Source organism: Bos grunniens, chromosome 9, assembly GCF_055505025.1.
Source record: "Bos grunniens cultivar Pamir isolate PY7600 chromosome 9, Bosgru_T2T1.0, whole genome shotgun sequence".
Taxonomy (NCBI): Eukaryota; Metazoa; Chordata; class Mammalia; order Artiodactyla; family Bovidae; genus Bos; species Bos grunniens.
Genome location: NC_141173.1, coordinates 41367642 through 41384152, shown reverse-complemented (window position 1 = coordinate 41384152; position 16511 = coordinate 41367642). Strand labels below are relative to the sequence as shown.

General features: G+C 40.7%; 1 protein-coding gene across 11 annotated transcripts in view; it reads left to right on the top strand.

The window, feature by feature from the left end:
* The window catches only part of FIG4 (FIG4 phosphoinositide 5-phosphatase), a 172298-nt gene that overhangs the window by 94874 nt on the left and 60913 nt on the right, over window positions 1-16511 (top strand). For 7 of the 11 annotated variants that reach the window (XM_086317375.1, XM_086317367.1, XM_086317371.1 and 4 more), the window contains 3 exons: window positions 5785-5923; window positions 11126-11191; window positions 16213-16271. In XM_086317375.1, the coding sequence (XP_086173501.1) occupies window positions 5785-5923; window positions 11126-11191; window positions 16213-16271 (264 nt within the window). The remainder of the gene's footprint in view (window positions 1-5784; window positions 5924-11125; window positions 11192-16212; window positions 16272-16511) is intronic. The other 4 variants (XM_086317377.1, XM_086317368.1, XM_086317374.1 and 1 more) reach the window with 1 other exon arrangement.

Genomic DNA, 16511 nt, shown 5'->3' with positions numbered 1-16511 from the left:
TTCAGAAGTCTGGGAATAGCATTACTCACCTGTGTTCTCTGCTTAGGCTCTCACCTGGCTGCAGTTCAAATGAGAGCAATGAAGTCAGAATGTGGGCTCTGATCTGGAGGCCTCCAGGCTCATTCAGCTTGCTGGCAGAACTCGAGGTGGTTCTCGGACTGCTGTCCCCATGTGCTGTTGTCTGGGGCTCATTCTCGGGTTTGAGAGGCTGCTTACCTTCCTTGGCTTGTGGTCCACTCCATCTTCAAAGTTAGCAATGGTACATCAACCCTTGTGCCTAAAATCTGTCTGCTTTCCTCTTCTGCCCTTAAAGGATTCTTATGATTCCAGTGGCCGATCCAGGTAAGACACGATAATTTTCCTACGTTGATGTCATTGATTAGTCATTTCAGTTACATCTACAAAGTCGCTTTTGCCATCTAAGATGAAATATTCATGAGAAACTATGGAGGGAAGGTCATGAGGCCAAGTTTCTCCCTACCACGGATATCTGAGAAGAATCTCAAACTAATCATTTCCAGCAGGAAATGACTTGCTGCTGCTGCTGCTGCTAAGTCGCTTCAGTCGTGTCTGACTCTGTGCGACCCCATAGACGGCAGCCCACCAGGCTCCCCCATCCCTGGGTGCCGGGAGCCGGCATATTGCATATTGGGTGCATATTGCATATTGAGTGCAGCACTTTTCAGGATCTGGAATAGCTCAACTGGAATTCTATCACTGCCGGTAGCCAGCGTGAGGAACTCCACCCATGACAAAGGTCATGAGGAAGGAGGCTTGGCATACGCAAAGGCGGGATCAAGCCTCAGGAGTCTCCCTGGAAATTCTCGAGCAATCTACCCCCAAAACCAGAGTCTGCCTACTTTCTGCTTTGTGCTTTCACCTACACCTCTGACTTTACGGGGGGCTGTCCCCCACTACCTCTCTGAAAAAAGTTAGCTTACAGCTCCAGTTAATAATTCCTGGGTGTGACAGTGTTTAACCTACAAACTCCTTTGGAAATCCTCTAGCCTGCCTGAATAGGTTTTCCGGCCACATGTGATTGTTCAGAGCCTCCCAACTGTGAGAGGTAGGAGATGTTCTAAACTGTCTAAACACAGATTCTTTTGAGTAGTTAAAAGATTGATTAGAAATTGTATTGGTGAAGGGATTTTCACTTGTTGGGCCAATGTTTGCTGCTAAGTCTCCATATCCCTTACCTGCTGTGTCCCTGGCAGTGTATTGATTAATATAATTGGTGTAAATAGTAGCTTTAATGTTTGTAACCTGGGACCCTTGAGTTAATTCTTTTTCTTGTTATAGCCCACCACACCTTTGCGCTGTAGGAATGCAACTTTATCTAATGCTTTTGGAGGGTGGCTCCTGACCAATCACCTTTAGAGAAAAATAAGTTTTCTGAAGAAAAGGTCTTAAAATGTTAACAGGCCTCTGGGCCAGAAGATGATGCAAATCACCTAAGCTTTTGCATATGATAAGTTTGCAGGAAGAAAGCCTGGCTTGCTGCCTGACTCTACCCCTTCCCCCATTATCCTCTATGCATAACTTAAGGTATAAAAACTACTTTGGAAAATAAAGTGCGGGCCTTGTTCACCGAAACTTGGTCTCACCATGTCGTTCTTTCTCTTACCTTCTGGCTGAATTATTCAGCCTCTTTTCTCCACTGAATTTTCCTACTGAGCTATCCTCATTCTATTACTCTTTATATCCTTAATTAACGTTTAATTAAGCAATTGTTTCCTGATCTTCGCCTACGCCGTCTCTCCTTCGAATACCCTGGTTCAGCCGGGGCTGGTCCCCGGCACCTGGGATTCTCCAGGCAAGAATACTGGAGTGGGTTGCCATTTCCTTCTCCAGTGCATGAAAGTGAAAAGTCAAAGTGAAATCGCTCAGTCGTGTCCGACTCTTAGCGACCCCATGGACTGCAGCCTACCAGGCTCCTGCATCCATAGGATTTTCCAGGCAAGAGTACTGACTCTGCCCCAAACTTGTTTCTCTACTTTTTTTCTTTTTTCACCTCTGCTTCCATTGTTCCGTTCAGAATCCTAGGAATCATCCTTAATTTCTTTATTCTCCTTATCTTCCCCGGTCTCACCTCTCAGCAAACCTGGTTGGCTCCACCTCCAGAGCATATCCCCAATCCTTCTGCTGTGTTTCCTCCCCACTGTTGCCGGGCTGGTTCAGACAGCTGGTGGCTCTGAACAGCTGCCGTTGCTCCTGATTCCTCCCTCGGCCTCCCCTCTTCTGTTCTTGCTCTTCACAGCAGCCACAGTGATCCTTTCGAGAGTTAGATCATATCACTCCCCACTCTGAAATCCCTTCCAGGGCTTCTCATCGCATTTAAGATCGGACTCTTTGCCATGACCTTCGAGGCCGCGTGTGGTCTGCCTCACTGTCCCCAGTCCTGCTCTTTCTTTGCCCCCTGCCCTCCAGCCCCCTGCTCCCCCCTCCACCTTCGTGCTGTTCGGGACACTGTGCAGCCTCCACCTGCTTCCCTGACCACCGACCTAAGTGTCCCTCTTCTCTCTCATCACTCTCATGTCACTCTTATTTTTTCAAAGAACTAACATCCTCTGAAAGTACCCTGTACCTTATTTACTTGAGAATTATTTTTGCTTCTCACTGTGGAATGTAAGCCCCATGAAAGCCAGAATCAGTTATGTATAGACCATATACCTAGTGTGGGACAGACATAGTAGGCTCTTGGATGAATGAATGGTGGGTTTTTTTTTTTTGTAGTTATGAAGGTAATATATGCTAATTATAAAAAGTATAAAATAACTCACAAATAAATCATATAATCCTCACCTTTCAGAGGTAGCAACTTGTTCATATTTAGCAGAACATGATCCTTCTAGTTACTGTACAGGTAATGTATATCTGCTTTTTCCCTTTTAGATAATGTGAGTAATCTTTATGACCCTAAATACTCTTTTACAACTTAATTTTTGGTAGCCTTGTGGCAGTCTGTCCTTTAGAAGCACCACAGTGAGGTTACCTGTTTTTATTGTGCATTTATGTTTCTTTTAAACGAACATCTTTTTTGAATGTTTTTATATTATGAAAATTTCAGCACCATATTTATTAGGTCAGAGTATACATATTTTCAGGATCTTTAAAGACATATATGTATATGTATAGCCAGATAGCCTTAACGAAAGGGTGTAGCAATCAGTTCTCTCTCAGCAGAGTATAGGAGTGCCCATTTTGGAAAGTATTTGCCAGCTTAATAAGTAGAAAATGGTTTGCATTGTTCTCAGTTTGCATCATTTACTGAATAATAGTAAAGTTGAGTTTTTGAATGTTTACCATCTATTTGTTTCTTTTAAAAATTGCATGTTTTTCTATTAGGGTGTTGATCTTTGTCCTTCTGACATTTAGTTGGTATTTATTTCAACATACAGTAGGAGGCAGTGGTCCAAGTTCACTGTCTGCTCCTCACCCTGGTTAAATAGTACTGTTTATCGAATAGCATCCCATTCCATTACTGATTTCAGAGGCCACTTTATCATGGACTTAATTTAATATTAGGTCAACAAATACTCTAGTTTCCAAATAGACATTCTTGGCTAATTAAAAAGAACTGTTATCTTCAAGCCTGACCTATTGAAATACAGTGTGTTAGTGATTAACCATCTGGATGGAGTTTGAAAGGTGCATATTCTTTTTTCCTTTAAAGCACAATTGAATATAAAAGTAGGTAGTTATTTTGCCCTCTTGTTATCTGCAACTGCAGAGAACCTACCTATTTTAAGCTTTTGTCTCAGTCCAAAGTACTACTGTCTTCCAGAGGGCGAAAACTTCATCTGCAGTCAAAAGTAGCCAGGAAAAGTTCCTGAGGCTCATTAGGACTGGCCTTAGATTCCAAGCTTAGTTCAGTTCAGTTCAGTTCAGTTCAGTCGCTCAGTCGTGTCTGACTCTTTGCGACCCCATGAATCGCAGCAAACTAGGCCTCCCTGTCCATCACCAACTCCCGGAGTTCACTGAGACTCACGTCCATCGAGTCAGTGATGCCATCCAGCCATCTCATCCTCTGTCGTCCCCTTCTCCTCCTGCCCCCAATCCCTCCCAGCATCAGAGTCTTTTCCAATGAGTCAACTCTTTGCGTGAGGTGGCCAGAGTACTGGAGTTTCAGCTTTAGCATCATTCCTTCCAAATAAATCCAAGCTTAGTAAGTGACCATAAATACCATAGATACATTGTAAGTTAATGTAACAGCAGTACATTCAAGAAGTCTCCATTATGATCCTTTGAAGGCATATCTATTATTTGGTTAGGTTTCTCAATCTTACATTTTATCATACTTGCTAAAAATTAAAGGAACTACTAATTAGGCTTAATTAGGGATAAAAGAAACTCCTTGAAAATGTGGCTGAAAAATGGAAAGCTTCTTTAAATAGAATTAAGATATTTTGAGGTACTGCATAGTGTGAATTATTAAGTGCCATTAAGGCTACCCAAGAATCATAAAGAAAATAATTACTATAAAAGGAGTATGTTTACTTTCATATTGTGTTAAGAGGGTGCAAATTGGGGTGGTAATGCCTTCATCATTTAATACTTGATGTTTTCTCTCAACAAATGGAAAAAAGGCTGCAAGTATACTCATCATATAAACACATCCCTTTCATATATTACTTGTAGCATAAAAGGTGAGCGCTGTTTTAATGGAATGCTTCCTGTCAAAATATATAACTGGAACCCATGTTTAATGTACCAGATTTCATTTATTGCTTCTGCCAAAATGACCAAATAGCCCAATGAGAACAGTGTTGCTAATTTCAGATTTTTCTGTGTTCACTATAGCTGTTGGAAGGAAATTGATTTTATGATGATGTTATCCTGTTTCAAAAGCAGTCATTTCTGTTAGCTTTTTGGTTCTGTGCTCAATTTCAGAAAGAGATTATTATTTATATTGTGGATGTCTGCCCCTAACTTGAATATACAAGGGCTCAGAGACCAGAATGGAAAGAATGAAGGATGCTTGGGAGGGGGCTGTGCAGGACGGGAAGGATGGCTCATGAAACCACTTCAGTGCTTATCGTTTTTACCAAAATACAATTGAGAAAAAGAAGAGGAGAGACAGCGTGTGTGTGTGTGTGTGTGTGTGTGTGTGTGTGTGGTCAGTTTTACTAGTTTGTAGTCTGTTTTGAAAAAGTACTTTTGGAGAGGTTGAATGGTTAGAGTGACGCTGTTTTCCGTGTGCACACTCTGCTTTCTTTATCAAACACAGCTGTAGGGGAAACCAAATGTTGCAAAGGTTGTCTCTGCTAAAGAAATGGAGTATCTTTTCATGGATTAAAAGCAGAAGCTTGGAAACTGACTTGTTCAAGGATGTGCCACAGAATATGGGTAGGAATTGGGCCGCTTTATTTATAGTCTGACTTCTCTTCTGTCTTTGCCATAAAGTGAAGATGTTCTTTGTTTCAGGTAAATGAACAAATGGTGAGAATGTTTTTATTCTAAAAATGCAATCACTAAGGTAACTAGGGCAGTTCTTAAAGACTTTTTAAGAATCTCTCAAAATTCAAGAAGCAGTTTACATTCACTATCCTCTATGTTATGAGACGTATAGAGTAAAAAGGAAACATTTTGAAATAAGATTTTAATTTTCAAAATCTTGGTGGGTGTTTTAGATGTTGTGTATGACTTTTACAGTATAAATGCTTTTATTTTCAGAGGTGTGTTCTATGACATTCCAGATGTACCCTTAATCCTCCTAAGAAAGCATTCCCCTGGGTTGTTTATGTGAGTAATAGAGTTCCTGAATTATGTATTTTTGCTTTTTAGATGCTGACAGACAAGATTCCATTAATCTCTTCCTGGGAGTTTTCCATCCCACTGAAGGGAAACCTCATCTCTGGGAACTCCCCACAGATTTTTATTTGCATCATAAAAATACCATGAGACTTTTACCAACAAGAAGAAGGTATTTTTCTTCCTGGTCTACTATGTTAAACTCAGCTTTGATAGTATTTTGAATATGAGAGAACTTTCTTTTTGAGAAATGATTATATAGGCTAAAGTAGTCAGCCTTGCTACATGTTTGCCAGGAGGAATTTAGTATTGTTGATGTCCTGATAGTTCAGTTCAGTCGCTCAGTCATGTCAGACTCTTTGCGACCCCATGAACCGCAGCACACCAGGCCTCCCTGTCCATCACCAACTCCGGGAGCATACCCAAACTCATGTCCATTGAGTCAGTGATGCCATCCAACCATCTCATCCTCCGTTGTCCCCTTTTCCTCCTGCCCTCAATCTTTCCCTGCATCAGGGTCTCTTCAAATGAGTCAGCTCTTCACATCAGGTGGCTAAAGTATTGGAGTTTCAGCCTTAACATTGGGAAATTGTCATTAACAAATACAGTTGTTTTGCATTTTCATAAGATACAAAGTTTCAGAGCTTCATCATTGAACTGTTAAGTTGAAGCTCCACTGGAGCAAACCAGTAACATAACTTTTGAGTGCTTCCTACAAATGTGGGGTGATAAAGAACTCTTAACATGTAAGGAATCGTCTTTGGTTTTTAAGTGTGGTGTCTAGGCAGCCTCACTTTGGAATTCCAATGTTCTTTCCTCCAGGAAGCACAGGGAACTCTTGGTGACACTGGGGAGGACAGGAAGCTAGAGCCGTGGTGCTCGTGGCAGGCGCCACTCCCACCAGCCCTGTTGCTCAGTCTGGGCTTTCTTGAGTCATTCGCTGTATGGGCTATTATGATGACAGTTAAATTGGTAGCAGTTGTCCCCAAATACGGAGAAGCCAATGGCACCCCACTCCAGTACTCTTGCATGGAAAATCCCGTGGATGGAGGAGCCTGGTGGGCTGCAGTCCATGGGGTCACGAAGAGTCAGACATGACTGAGCGACTTCACTTTTACTTTTCACTGTCATGCATTGAAGGAGGAAATGGCAACTCACTCCAGTATTCTTGCCTGGAGAATCCCAGGGACAGGGGAGCCTGGTAGGCTGCCATCTATGGGGTCGCACAGAGTCGGACACGACTGAAGTGACTTAGCAGCAGCAGCAGTCCCCAAATAAATGAACTATCTCCTGAGGATAGGACAAGACTCTCTGTGTAGCACAGGCCGCAGGGTCAGGGGACTTGAGTTGGCGTCTCTGTAGCCGTGTGACCTTGGACTAGTTATTTAACCTCTCTAAGTCTCATTTCCTTCCTCTGCACAATGTAAATGACAGGACACACATTACAGAGTCATTGTAAGGGTTTAATGAGAGGACTCTTTAGCACTGTTAATTGAAGAGTCATGTTCTAATAATGGGCTACATTTTTCACATATGAGACTTGAGCCTGGTCCCTTCTGCTCAGAGCCCTGTGATGTCAGGTCTGCTCCTAAGGCTCTCCTCTCACAGCATCCGTGTGATCTAGCCCTCATTTTGTGCAACAGTGCCTCGCAAACACTACAGGGTTCATTGCTGGTCTGTGCTAACTGTGTGGACAGACCACAAGCAACTGGTGAATTAGCAAGTGCTAATGTTATAGATGTTGCCAAATTCTCTATTACTTCAGGAACATTTCAAATATTAAGAAAATGTCAGAGTTTATGTTTCTCAGCTTTGTTCTTTTAAGTGTATTTTCTTGGAATAACCAGCTTAATGCTTGACCTTACTTTCCCTATAAATGAAGCAGTGCTGATTTTTCCACTATTTTCCACATTTTCCACAATGATTGCCATGAATTTTTGCTGACAAAAAAATCTGGAGCTAATTATGTTTATTTGATGAGAGATAAACATAAATGCCTATATTTAGCTTTGTTGATGCAATTGACTATGGGTAAATATGGTTGATTTTCTGAAACTTTATATTACCTTAAAGTATTGAAGCTATTAAGATACAACTTGGAGAACAAGCAAAACTCAATTTTCTGTTGCTGAAATTAGCTAGTAAATTACAAGCATAAGTTAAACCTAGAGTTACATAACTGAGGCAGGCAGTGTTGGTGCTTATTTGTGGAAATAAAAGGAAGCTGATGTTACATTCCCATTTTTAAAATTAAAAAAAGGAAACTGAGTTGCAGAGAAAATGTGTCTTGACTGAGGTTATGTAGCCAATTAGACAGCACAGTAAGTGAATACACTAAACACCTCCCACTGAGAATAAACTTTTATCAAAGTAGGTACTGTGGCTCTCACAGTTGACTTGGTCTCCTTGTTTTGTTTTTCTCTAGAATGTGAAAATTCCAAAAATTGATTTTTGGCATCAACAACTGATACTAATAAAGACTGTAGGATAAATTTCAGTACTTTTTTTTGGCCTTTCTAGTCACCCACCGATACTAGTTATTTTGATGAGGGTTAAATCCATATGCTGATTCTCAGAAGAAATAGCCAGAGGCTACAACCAGACTGGAGTATGGATGCTAGGGTAGAGCTGAGTTGGATTTTCTGCAGGTGTGTGACCTTAGACCTGTTTCTAAACCTCTGGAAATCTTGTTTTCCCAACTATAGAAAGGAAATGACTACACACACCTCACAGGTCACTTTAAGGATTAAATAAAATATGAATGGGAAGTACTTCCTACTGGGTCTGACACATGATCCACGCAGTCTGGGAGCAGCCAAGCTCTGGAGGGACTGCCTGCAGTTAATACCTGTGTGACCCGAAGCAAGACATATAACCGGTCCAATTCTCAGTTTCCACATCAGTAAAATAGAGATAGTGATAGTGTCTGACCTGTAGGTTTTTCTGAGAATCAGATGAGATCATATAAATCCTTAGTACATAGTAGTCCAACAGATACTAGTATTGTTATTGTTCTTTAAAACGACTGCATTCCTTAGTTGTGAGTGAAGTGAACCCGCTCAGTCATGTCTGACTCTTTGCGACCCCGTGGACTGTAGCCCGCCAGGCTGCTCTATCCATGGGATTCTACAGGCAAGAATACTGGAATGGGTTGCTATTTCCTTCTCCAGGGGATCTTCCCAACCCAGGGATCAAACCCGAATCTCCCGCATGGCAGGCCGATGCTTTATCCGAATGACCATTAAGTCTGGAAACTTAGATAATATTATTTTATCACTTATTTTTTGTTGTTCATTCCCTAAATCATGTGCAGCTCTTTGTGATCCCATGGACTGCAGCACGCCAGGCTTCTTGCCCTTCACTCTCTCCCAGTTTACTCAAATTCATGTCCATTGAGTCAGTGATGCCATTCAACCATCTCATCCTCCGTTGTTCCTTCTCTTTCTGCCCTCAATCTTTCCTAGAATCAGTCTTTTCCAGTGAGTTGGCTCTCTGCATCAGGTGGCCAAGGTATTAGAGCTTCAGTATCAGTCCTTCCAATGAATATTCAGGGTTGAATGCCTTTAGGTTTGGCTGGTTTAATCTCTTTGCTGTCCAAGGGACTCTCAAGAACCTCCTCCAGCACCACAGTTCAAAAGCATCAATTCTTCAGTGCTCAGCCTTCTTTATGGTCCAGTTCTCACATCTGTACATGACTACTGGAAAGAAAGAAAAACAAAGCTTTGACAATACAGACTTTAGTCGGCAAGGTGATGTCTCTGCTTTTTAATGTGCTGACTGGGTTTGTCATAGCGTTCTTCCAAGGAGCAAGCATCTTTTAATTTCACGGCTATAGTCACTGTTTGCAGTGATTTTGGAGCTCAGGAAAATAAACTCTGCCACAATTTCCATTTTCTCCCCATCTATTTGCCATGAAGTGATGGGGTGGGACCAGATGCCTTGATCTTAGTTTTTTGAATGTTGAGTTTTAAGCTAGCTTTTTCACTCTCCTCTTTCTCCTTCACCAAGAGGCTCTTTAGTTCCTCTTCACTTTCTGCCATTAGGGTGGTATCATCTGCATATCTGAGGTTGTTGATACTTCTCCCAGAAATCTTGATTACAGCTTGTGATTCATCCAGTCCAGCATTTCACATGGTGTACTCTGTATACAAGTTAAATGAGCAGTGTGACAATATACAGCCTTGATGAACTCCTTTCCCAATTTTGAACCAGTTCATTGTTCCATATCCCATTCTAACTGTTGCCTCTTGACCTGCACACAGGTTTCTCAGGAGGTAGGTAAGGTGGTTTGGTTTTCCCACCTCTTTAAGAATTTTCCACAGTTTGTTGTCATCCACACAGTCAAAGCAGAAGTAGATGTTTTTCTGGAATTCTCTTGCTTTTTCTATGATCCCACAGATGTTTGCAATTTGATCTCTGGTTCCTCAGCCTTTTCTAAATCCAGCTTGTACGTCTGGAAGTTCTTGGTTCATGTACTATTGAAGCCTAGCTTGAAGGATTTTGAACATTACCTTGTTAGCATGTGAAATGAGTGCAGTTATACAGTAATTTGAACATTCTCTGGCATTACCCTTCATTGAGATTAGAAATGAAAACTTACCTTTTCCAGTCCTGTGGCCATTGCTTAGTCTTCCATATTTGCTGGCATGTTGAGTGTAGCACTTTAACAGCATCATCTTTTAGGATTTGATATAACTCAGCTGGAATTCCATCACCTCTGCTAGCTTTGTCCATAGTAATGCTTCCTAAGGCCCACTTGACTTCACATGCTGTGATGTCTGGCTCTAGGTGAGTGACCATACCATCGTGCTTATTTGGATGATTAAGATCTATTTTATAACATACTATTAGTGAACATTTTATTATGTATTTGTCTGTGTTTCCAAACTTTGTGACCATCTGTATTTTACACTGTTTACCAATGACTTATTCTGAAATAGTATTTTTATAAAATGATAAGGGAAGGGGGGATAAACTAGCTTTGCCCAGAATTCATCCAAACCAGTTCTCTCGAGATAACTACTTTTGTGACTCAAAATCCCACATTTATGAATCTGTTCAAACTGCTGATTGAAGCTTTGTTCTGAATAGTACTGGGGTGGGTTGCCATTTCCTTCTCCAGAGGATCCTCCCAACCCAGGGATCGAACCTGGGTCTCCCGCATTGTATTCAGATGCTTTACCATCTGGGCCACCAGGGAAGTCTGAAATAGGTTAATATGGCATATATCATCTCAGATGCCATTTTGGAATCAGTGTTAATAAAGTCACCAGGGTATTTTTAGGCATTATACATTGTCTCTTTGACTCAGAGTTGGGAGGTTTCCTGGCACTATTTTCTGTCTGATGTATGAGTTCCCTCTGTATCTTCCCAGGTGGGGCTCAGCTGTACTGTGCTTGGCTGCCGTCGGTTTGTCAACCAGCACCTGTCAGATTGAGAGGTAGTCGTTTTTGGACAGTTCACTCACATTATTCTTTCTGATATCATGCCGAGATCCGTTTGTCTGTAACTTTACCTACTAATCTTAGTTTAATCCCCTGAGACCTTAAGAACACAGTTTTCTCATTCACTTGATGGTCTTTTAAATATTTGAAGACAGGTTCACACATTCTCAAAGTTCTTCTTCTCCAGGTTAAATAGCTCCACTTTCTTAACTGTTTCTCCTGTACTGTGGTTTTAAGTCTGTTTAGCGTTCGGAAGGCTTTCTTCTGTATTCCAGTTTATGTCGGTGCTCTTTTTAAACTGAATTCAAACCTGGGTCCAACAGTAGTCCGACTCTGGTTTAATTTGTGCCAAGTGTTGTGGGACCATTGGTGCCATCATTCCCCTTGTCCTGGGTAATCTGTTTTTTTATCATGAAGTACAAAGTTACATTGACTGTTTGCAGCAATGCTATCGTAATGTTAATTCTCTGGGCTTCTATCCACTGGAATTCCCGTCTTTTTAACATGCCCTATTGCCATGCCTTATCTCTGCCATCTTTTCTTGCCTGTATATGCTTTGCCTGCTTCCAGGAAAAATACATAAACACGTATCCTATTTATTAGCTATTTCCTCTAGCTTTGTAGCTTCTTCAGAATTAATCAGTTGGCTATCTTGATCCTAATGTAAGTCCTTGATGAAATAGGATGAGTCCTTTAACAGAATAGGATAGCAGAGCCCTGTGGGCTACCACCCAACAACTCCCTCTACCTTGACACTGTTACGTGATTTTTGATTGGAATCATTTCAACAGCTGTAACTAACCATGCTGTCAACACTTGACTGTCCTATCATCCTGCCCACGTCTCTGTCTTGTTCACATATATCAGTTGCTTTGCTCAGATCCATATATATTATTTCAGAGAGCTCCAAAGTTTACTAGTGGAGTTAAAGAGCCTTTTAAAATCATAACCTTTCAAAAAAAATAAATAAATAAATAAAATCATAACCTTTCTATGTGAGCCAGTGGAATTGAATACTCTTAATACTGGAGAGTGAAAAAGAGAAAAGAAGCTGACTTTCTAGGTGTTTATGCAGAGGCGGAAGTGGCGCCCACCTGCCATCGCCTGTCCTCTGATACCTGGTCCGGAAGCAGATTTCTGTCCCGGTGCAGGTGCTCTTCCCCTGGGTGAATGTGCTGGTGGAGGAGGTGATGCCTCCCAGTCCTGGGCTCAATCCTCTCAGATGCTCTCCTCCTCCATCCATCTCAGCCCAGCTTCCCCAGAGCAGGTATTTCTTTGGGCTTCTTTCTTTCTGAGACCCACTTAGAAGAGTTGGACTTTAAAAAAAAAAAAAAATTTACTTTTAATTGAAGGATAACTTCTTTACAATATTGTGCTGATTTCTGCCATAGATCAACATGAATCAGCCATAGGAACACATATGTCTCCTCCCTCTTGAACCCCCCTCGAACCTCCCACCCCTTCCCACCCCTCTAGGTTGCCACAGAGTCCTGGTGTGAGTTCCCTGGATCATATAGCAAATTCCTATTGGTCTTCTGTTTTACAAATGGCAGGAGTGTATATGTTTCCATGCTACTGTCTCCATTCATCCCCCCATCTCCCTCCCCACAGCCCATGTCCATAAAGCTTTTCTTCTCTGTCTGCATCTCCATGGCTGTTCTGCAAGTAGGTTCATCAGTACTATCTTTCTAGATTCCACACATAGGTGTTAATATACAATATTTGTTTTTCTAACTTACTTCACTCTGTATAATATGCTCTATTCATCCACTTCGTTAGAACTGACCGAAATGCATTCCTTTTTATGACTAACATTCCGCTATATCTGTGTACCACAAAGTCCTTATCCATTCATCTGTTGATGGACATCTAGGTTGCTTCTGTGTCTAGCTATTATAAATTGTGGTGCAATGAACATTGGGGTACATGTGTCTTTTTAAATTTTGGGTTCCTCAGGGTATATGCCTAGTAGTGGGGATCATAAAGTATGCTGGTCATATAGTAGTTTTATTTCTCGTTTTTAAAGGAATCTCTGTACTGTCTTCCATAGTGGTTGTATCAGTCTGCATTCCCACCAACAGGACAAGAGGGTTCCCTTTTCTCTACACCCTCTCCAGTATTTATTGTTTGTGGATTTTTGATGATGGCCATTCTGACTGGTGTGAGGTGATATCTCATTGCAGTTCGATTTGCATTTCTCTAATAATAAGCAATGTTGAGCATCTTTTCATGTGTTTATTAGTCATCTAAGAGACACGGGTTCAATCCCTGGGTCAGGAAGATTCCCTGGAGAAGGGCGTGGCAACCCACTCCAGTATTCTTGCCTAGAGAATCACATGGACAGGTGAGCCTGGCAGCCTACAGTCCATAGGGTCACAAAGAGCTGGACACAACTGAAGTGACTTAGCACATTAGTCATCTGTGTATCTTCTTTGGAGAAATGTCTGTTTAATTCTTTTGCCCACTTAATAAAAAAAAAATGTTTTTTAATTGAAGGAAATTGCTTTACAGAATTTTGCTGTTTTCTGCCAAATATCAACATGAATCAGCCATAGGTATACCTATGTCCCCTCCCTCTTGAACCTCCCTCCCATTGTCTCCCCATTCCACCCCTCTAGGCTGATACTGAGCCCCTATTTGAGTTACTTGAGTCATACAGCAAAACTGACTATCTATTTTACATATGGTAATGTAAGTTTCCATGTTACTCCTCCGTACATCTCACCCCCTTCTTCCTCCCCTCCAAGCCGTGTCCTTAAGTTTGTTTTCTATGTCTGTTTCTCCATTGCTGACCTGAAAATAAACTCATCAGTACCATCTTTCTAGATTCCATGTATATGCATTAGTATACAATATTTCTCTTTCTCTTTCTGACTTTCTTCCCTCTGTATCATAGACTCTAGGTTCATCCACCTGATTAGAACTGACTCAAATGCATTCCTTTTTATAGCTGAGTAATCCATTGTATATACGTACCACAGCTCCTTTATCCATTCATCTGTCAATGGACATGTAGGTTGCTTCCATGTTCTAGCTATCATGAGTGTGCTGCAGTGAACATTGGGGTATTTGTGTCTTTTTCAATTTTGATTTCCTCAAGGTATATGCCCAGTAGTGGGATTGCTGGGTTATATGGTGGTTTTATTCCTAGTTTTTTAAGGAATCTCCATACCGTCTTCCATAGCTGCTCACTTTTTGATTGGGCTGTTTTTCTGGTATTGAGTTTTATGAGCTGTTTGTGTATTTTGGAAATTAATCATTTGTCAGTTGTTTCAGTTGCTATTATTTTCTTACATTCTGAAGGTTGTCTTTTCACCTTGTTTATAGTTTCCTTTGCTGTTCAAAAGCTTTTAAATTTAATTAGGTCCCACCTGTTTATTTTTATTTCCATTACTCTGGGAAGTGGGTCATAGAGGATCTTGCTGTTATTTATGTTATACAGTGTTCTGCTTATGTTCTCCTCTAAGAGCTTTATAATTTCTGGTCTTACATTTAGGTCTTTAATCCATTTTGAGTTTATCTTTGTGTATGGTATTAGGAAGTGTTCTAATTTCATTCTCTTAACATAGCTGTCCAGTTCTCCTAGCACCACTTATTGAAGAGACTGTCTCTTCCCCATTGTTTGCCTCTATTGTCCAAGAGAAGGTGCCCATAGGTGTGTGGGTTTATTTCTGGGCTTTCTATCTTGTTCCATTGGTCTATATTTCCATTTTTGTGCCAGTACAATACTGTCTTGATGACTCTAGCTTTTTTGAAAAGTATTGTTAAGCTTTATTTTGCATAAGGATACAGTTTAGTAATATTTTTTAAAAATTTATGGCCTGATCTCTTAATTTTCTCTTAATTCTTTTTCTCCACATGGTGCATTCTGAGTTAAAACATGTTCTTTATAATGTCTTCTTCTTTTTCCTAAGTAACCGTTTTTTAGTTATTTATTTATATATGCGTTGATACCTTCTCTGCTTTCCTCCTCTGCCAATTCTGTCTGCCATCATTAGAATTTATGCCTGTGCTTGCTCGTGGGTGAGTTCTTTCTCTCTCTAACACACATACACCCTTTTAAATGAGTTAGCCCATGTCTTTTTCATTCCTTTGATCTAATAATCTGATTTTTTTGGAAAAGGAAATGAGAATAGCCTGGTGTGGCTTGTTTTTATGAATAGATGTGGATTCATAGAAGTCACCGGTCATCTTCTTAGGTTACTCCCATCTCTAGTAAATACTTGATTTGTTATCTTGCCTGCATTGACATCACACTCATTGCTGTATAGTTTTTGGAGTCTTTCACCCTCTGGCTTTTGAACATCAAGACTGCATTTGCCCATTTCCAATGTCAGTTCTGCTCTTTAAAAAGAGTATTGAGCGCAGCTCTATCAGGACCCCTGAATGCTCCCAGAGATGCTGTGCTGTCTCCTTCCGCCTCTTGGGCTGTGCACAGTTCCCTCTTATCTTGTGTATTTCTCTTTCCAGCATGAAACTTGTGCTGGTGAAGATCAGAACAATACTGTAGCTCTACTTTCTCTTTATTTTCAACATGGCATTTCTAAAGTGTAGAACAGTGTTTGACACACAGTAAGTCAATAAATAAATTGCTTAATAAATGGTGAAAGACTGAATGAATTCTTTGTAAGCAGCAGACTTATCCCTTTTCTGTTGTTGTTTTTTTTTTTTTTTCCCCATGCTTTAAAGCCTTGCTATTTAAAAAGTAGTCTGAGGGCCAGCTCCTTTGATATCACCAGAGGCTTGTCTTAAATGCAGAATCTCAGGCCCCACCTACTGAATCAGAATCTGCCTGTTAACAGGATTTTCAAGTGATTCATGTGTATGCTGCCTTTGAGAAGCACTGCTCTAAAGCATGACTTCAGTCTCAAGCAAAATTTTAGGAGCCTTTCCTGTTATCCTAGTACTAACCACCCCCTACCATAGTTCGTTTGTCTAGATAACACATTTTATCTAGTGAATTGTAGAAAACCAACATTTACATTTGGCGCATTTTAATCCTTTTTTTTTTTAATAGTTACACTTACTGGTGGACACCAGAGGTAATAAAACATTTACCACTGCCTTATGATGAAGGTAGGTACGCTGTTTCTCTAGTTTTTATGCCAACCTATTTGGAAATTATTATTAAATGATCTTGAAGCATTCGTTTCATATAACATTTTATTAGGAGGAAATGAATGACTATTCAGGGTTATGTTGCTGTTATAATAGATAGGAGATTATGACATCTTAGCTTTTTTTAAAGGGTAGAGATTGTATTATACTTCTTTTGTCTAAATAGGCCAATACCTTGTATTGTGTCTTACCAGTTAT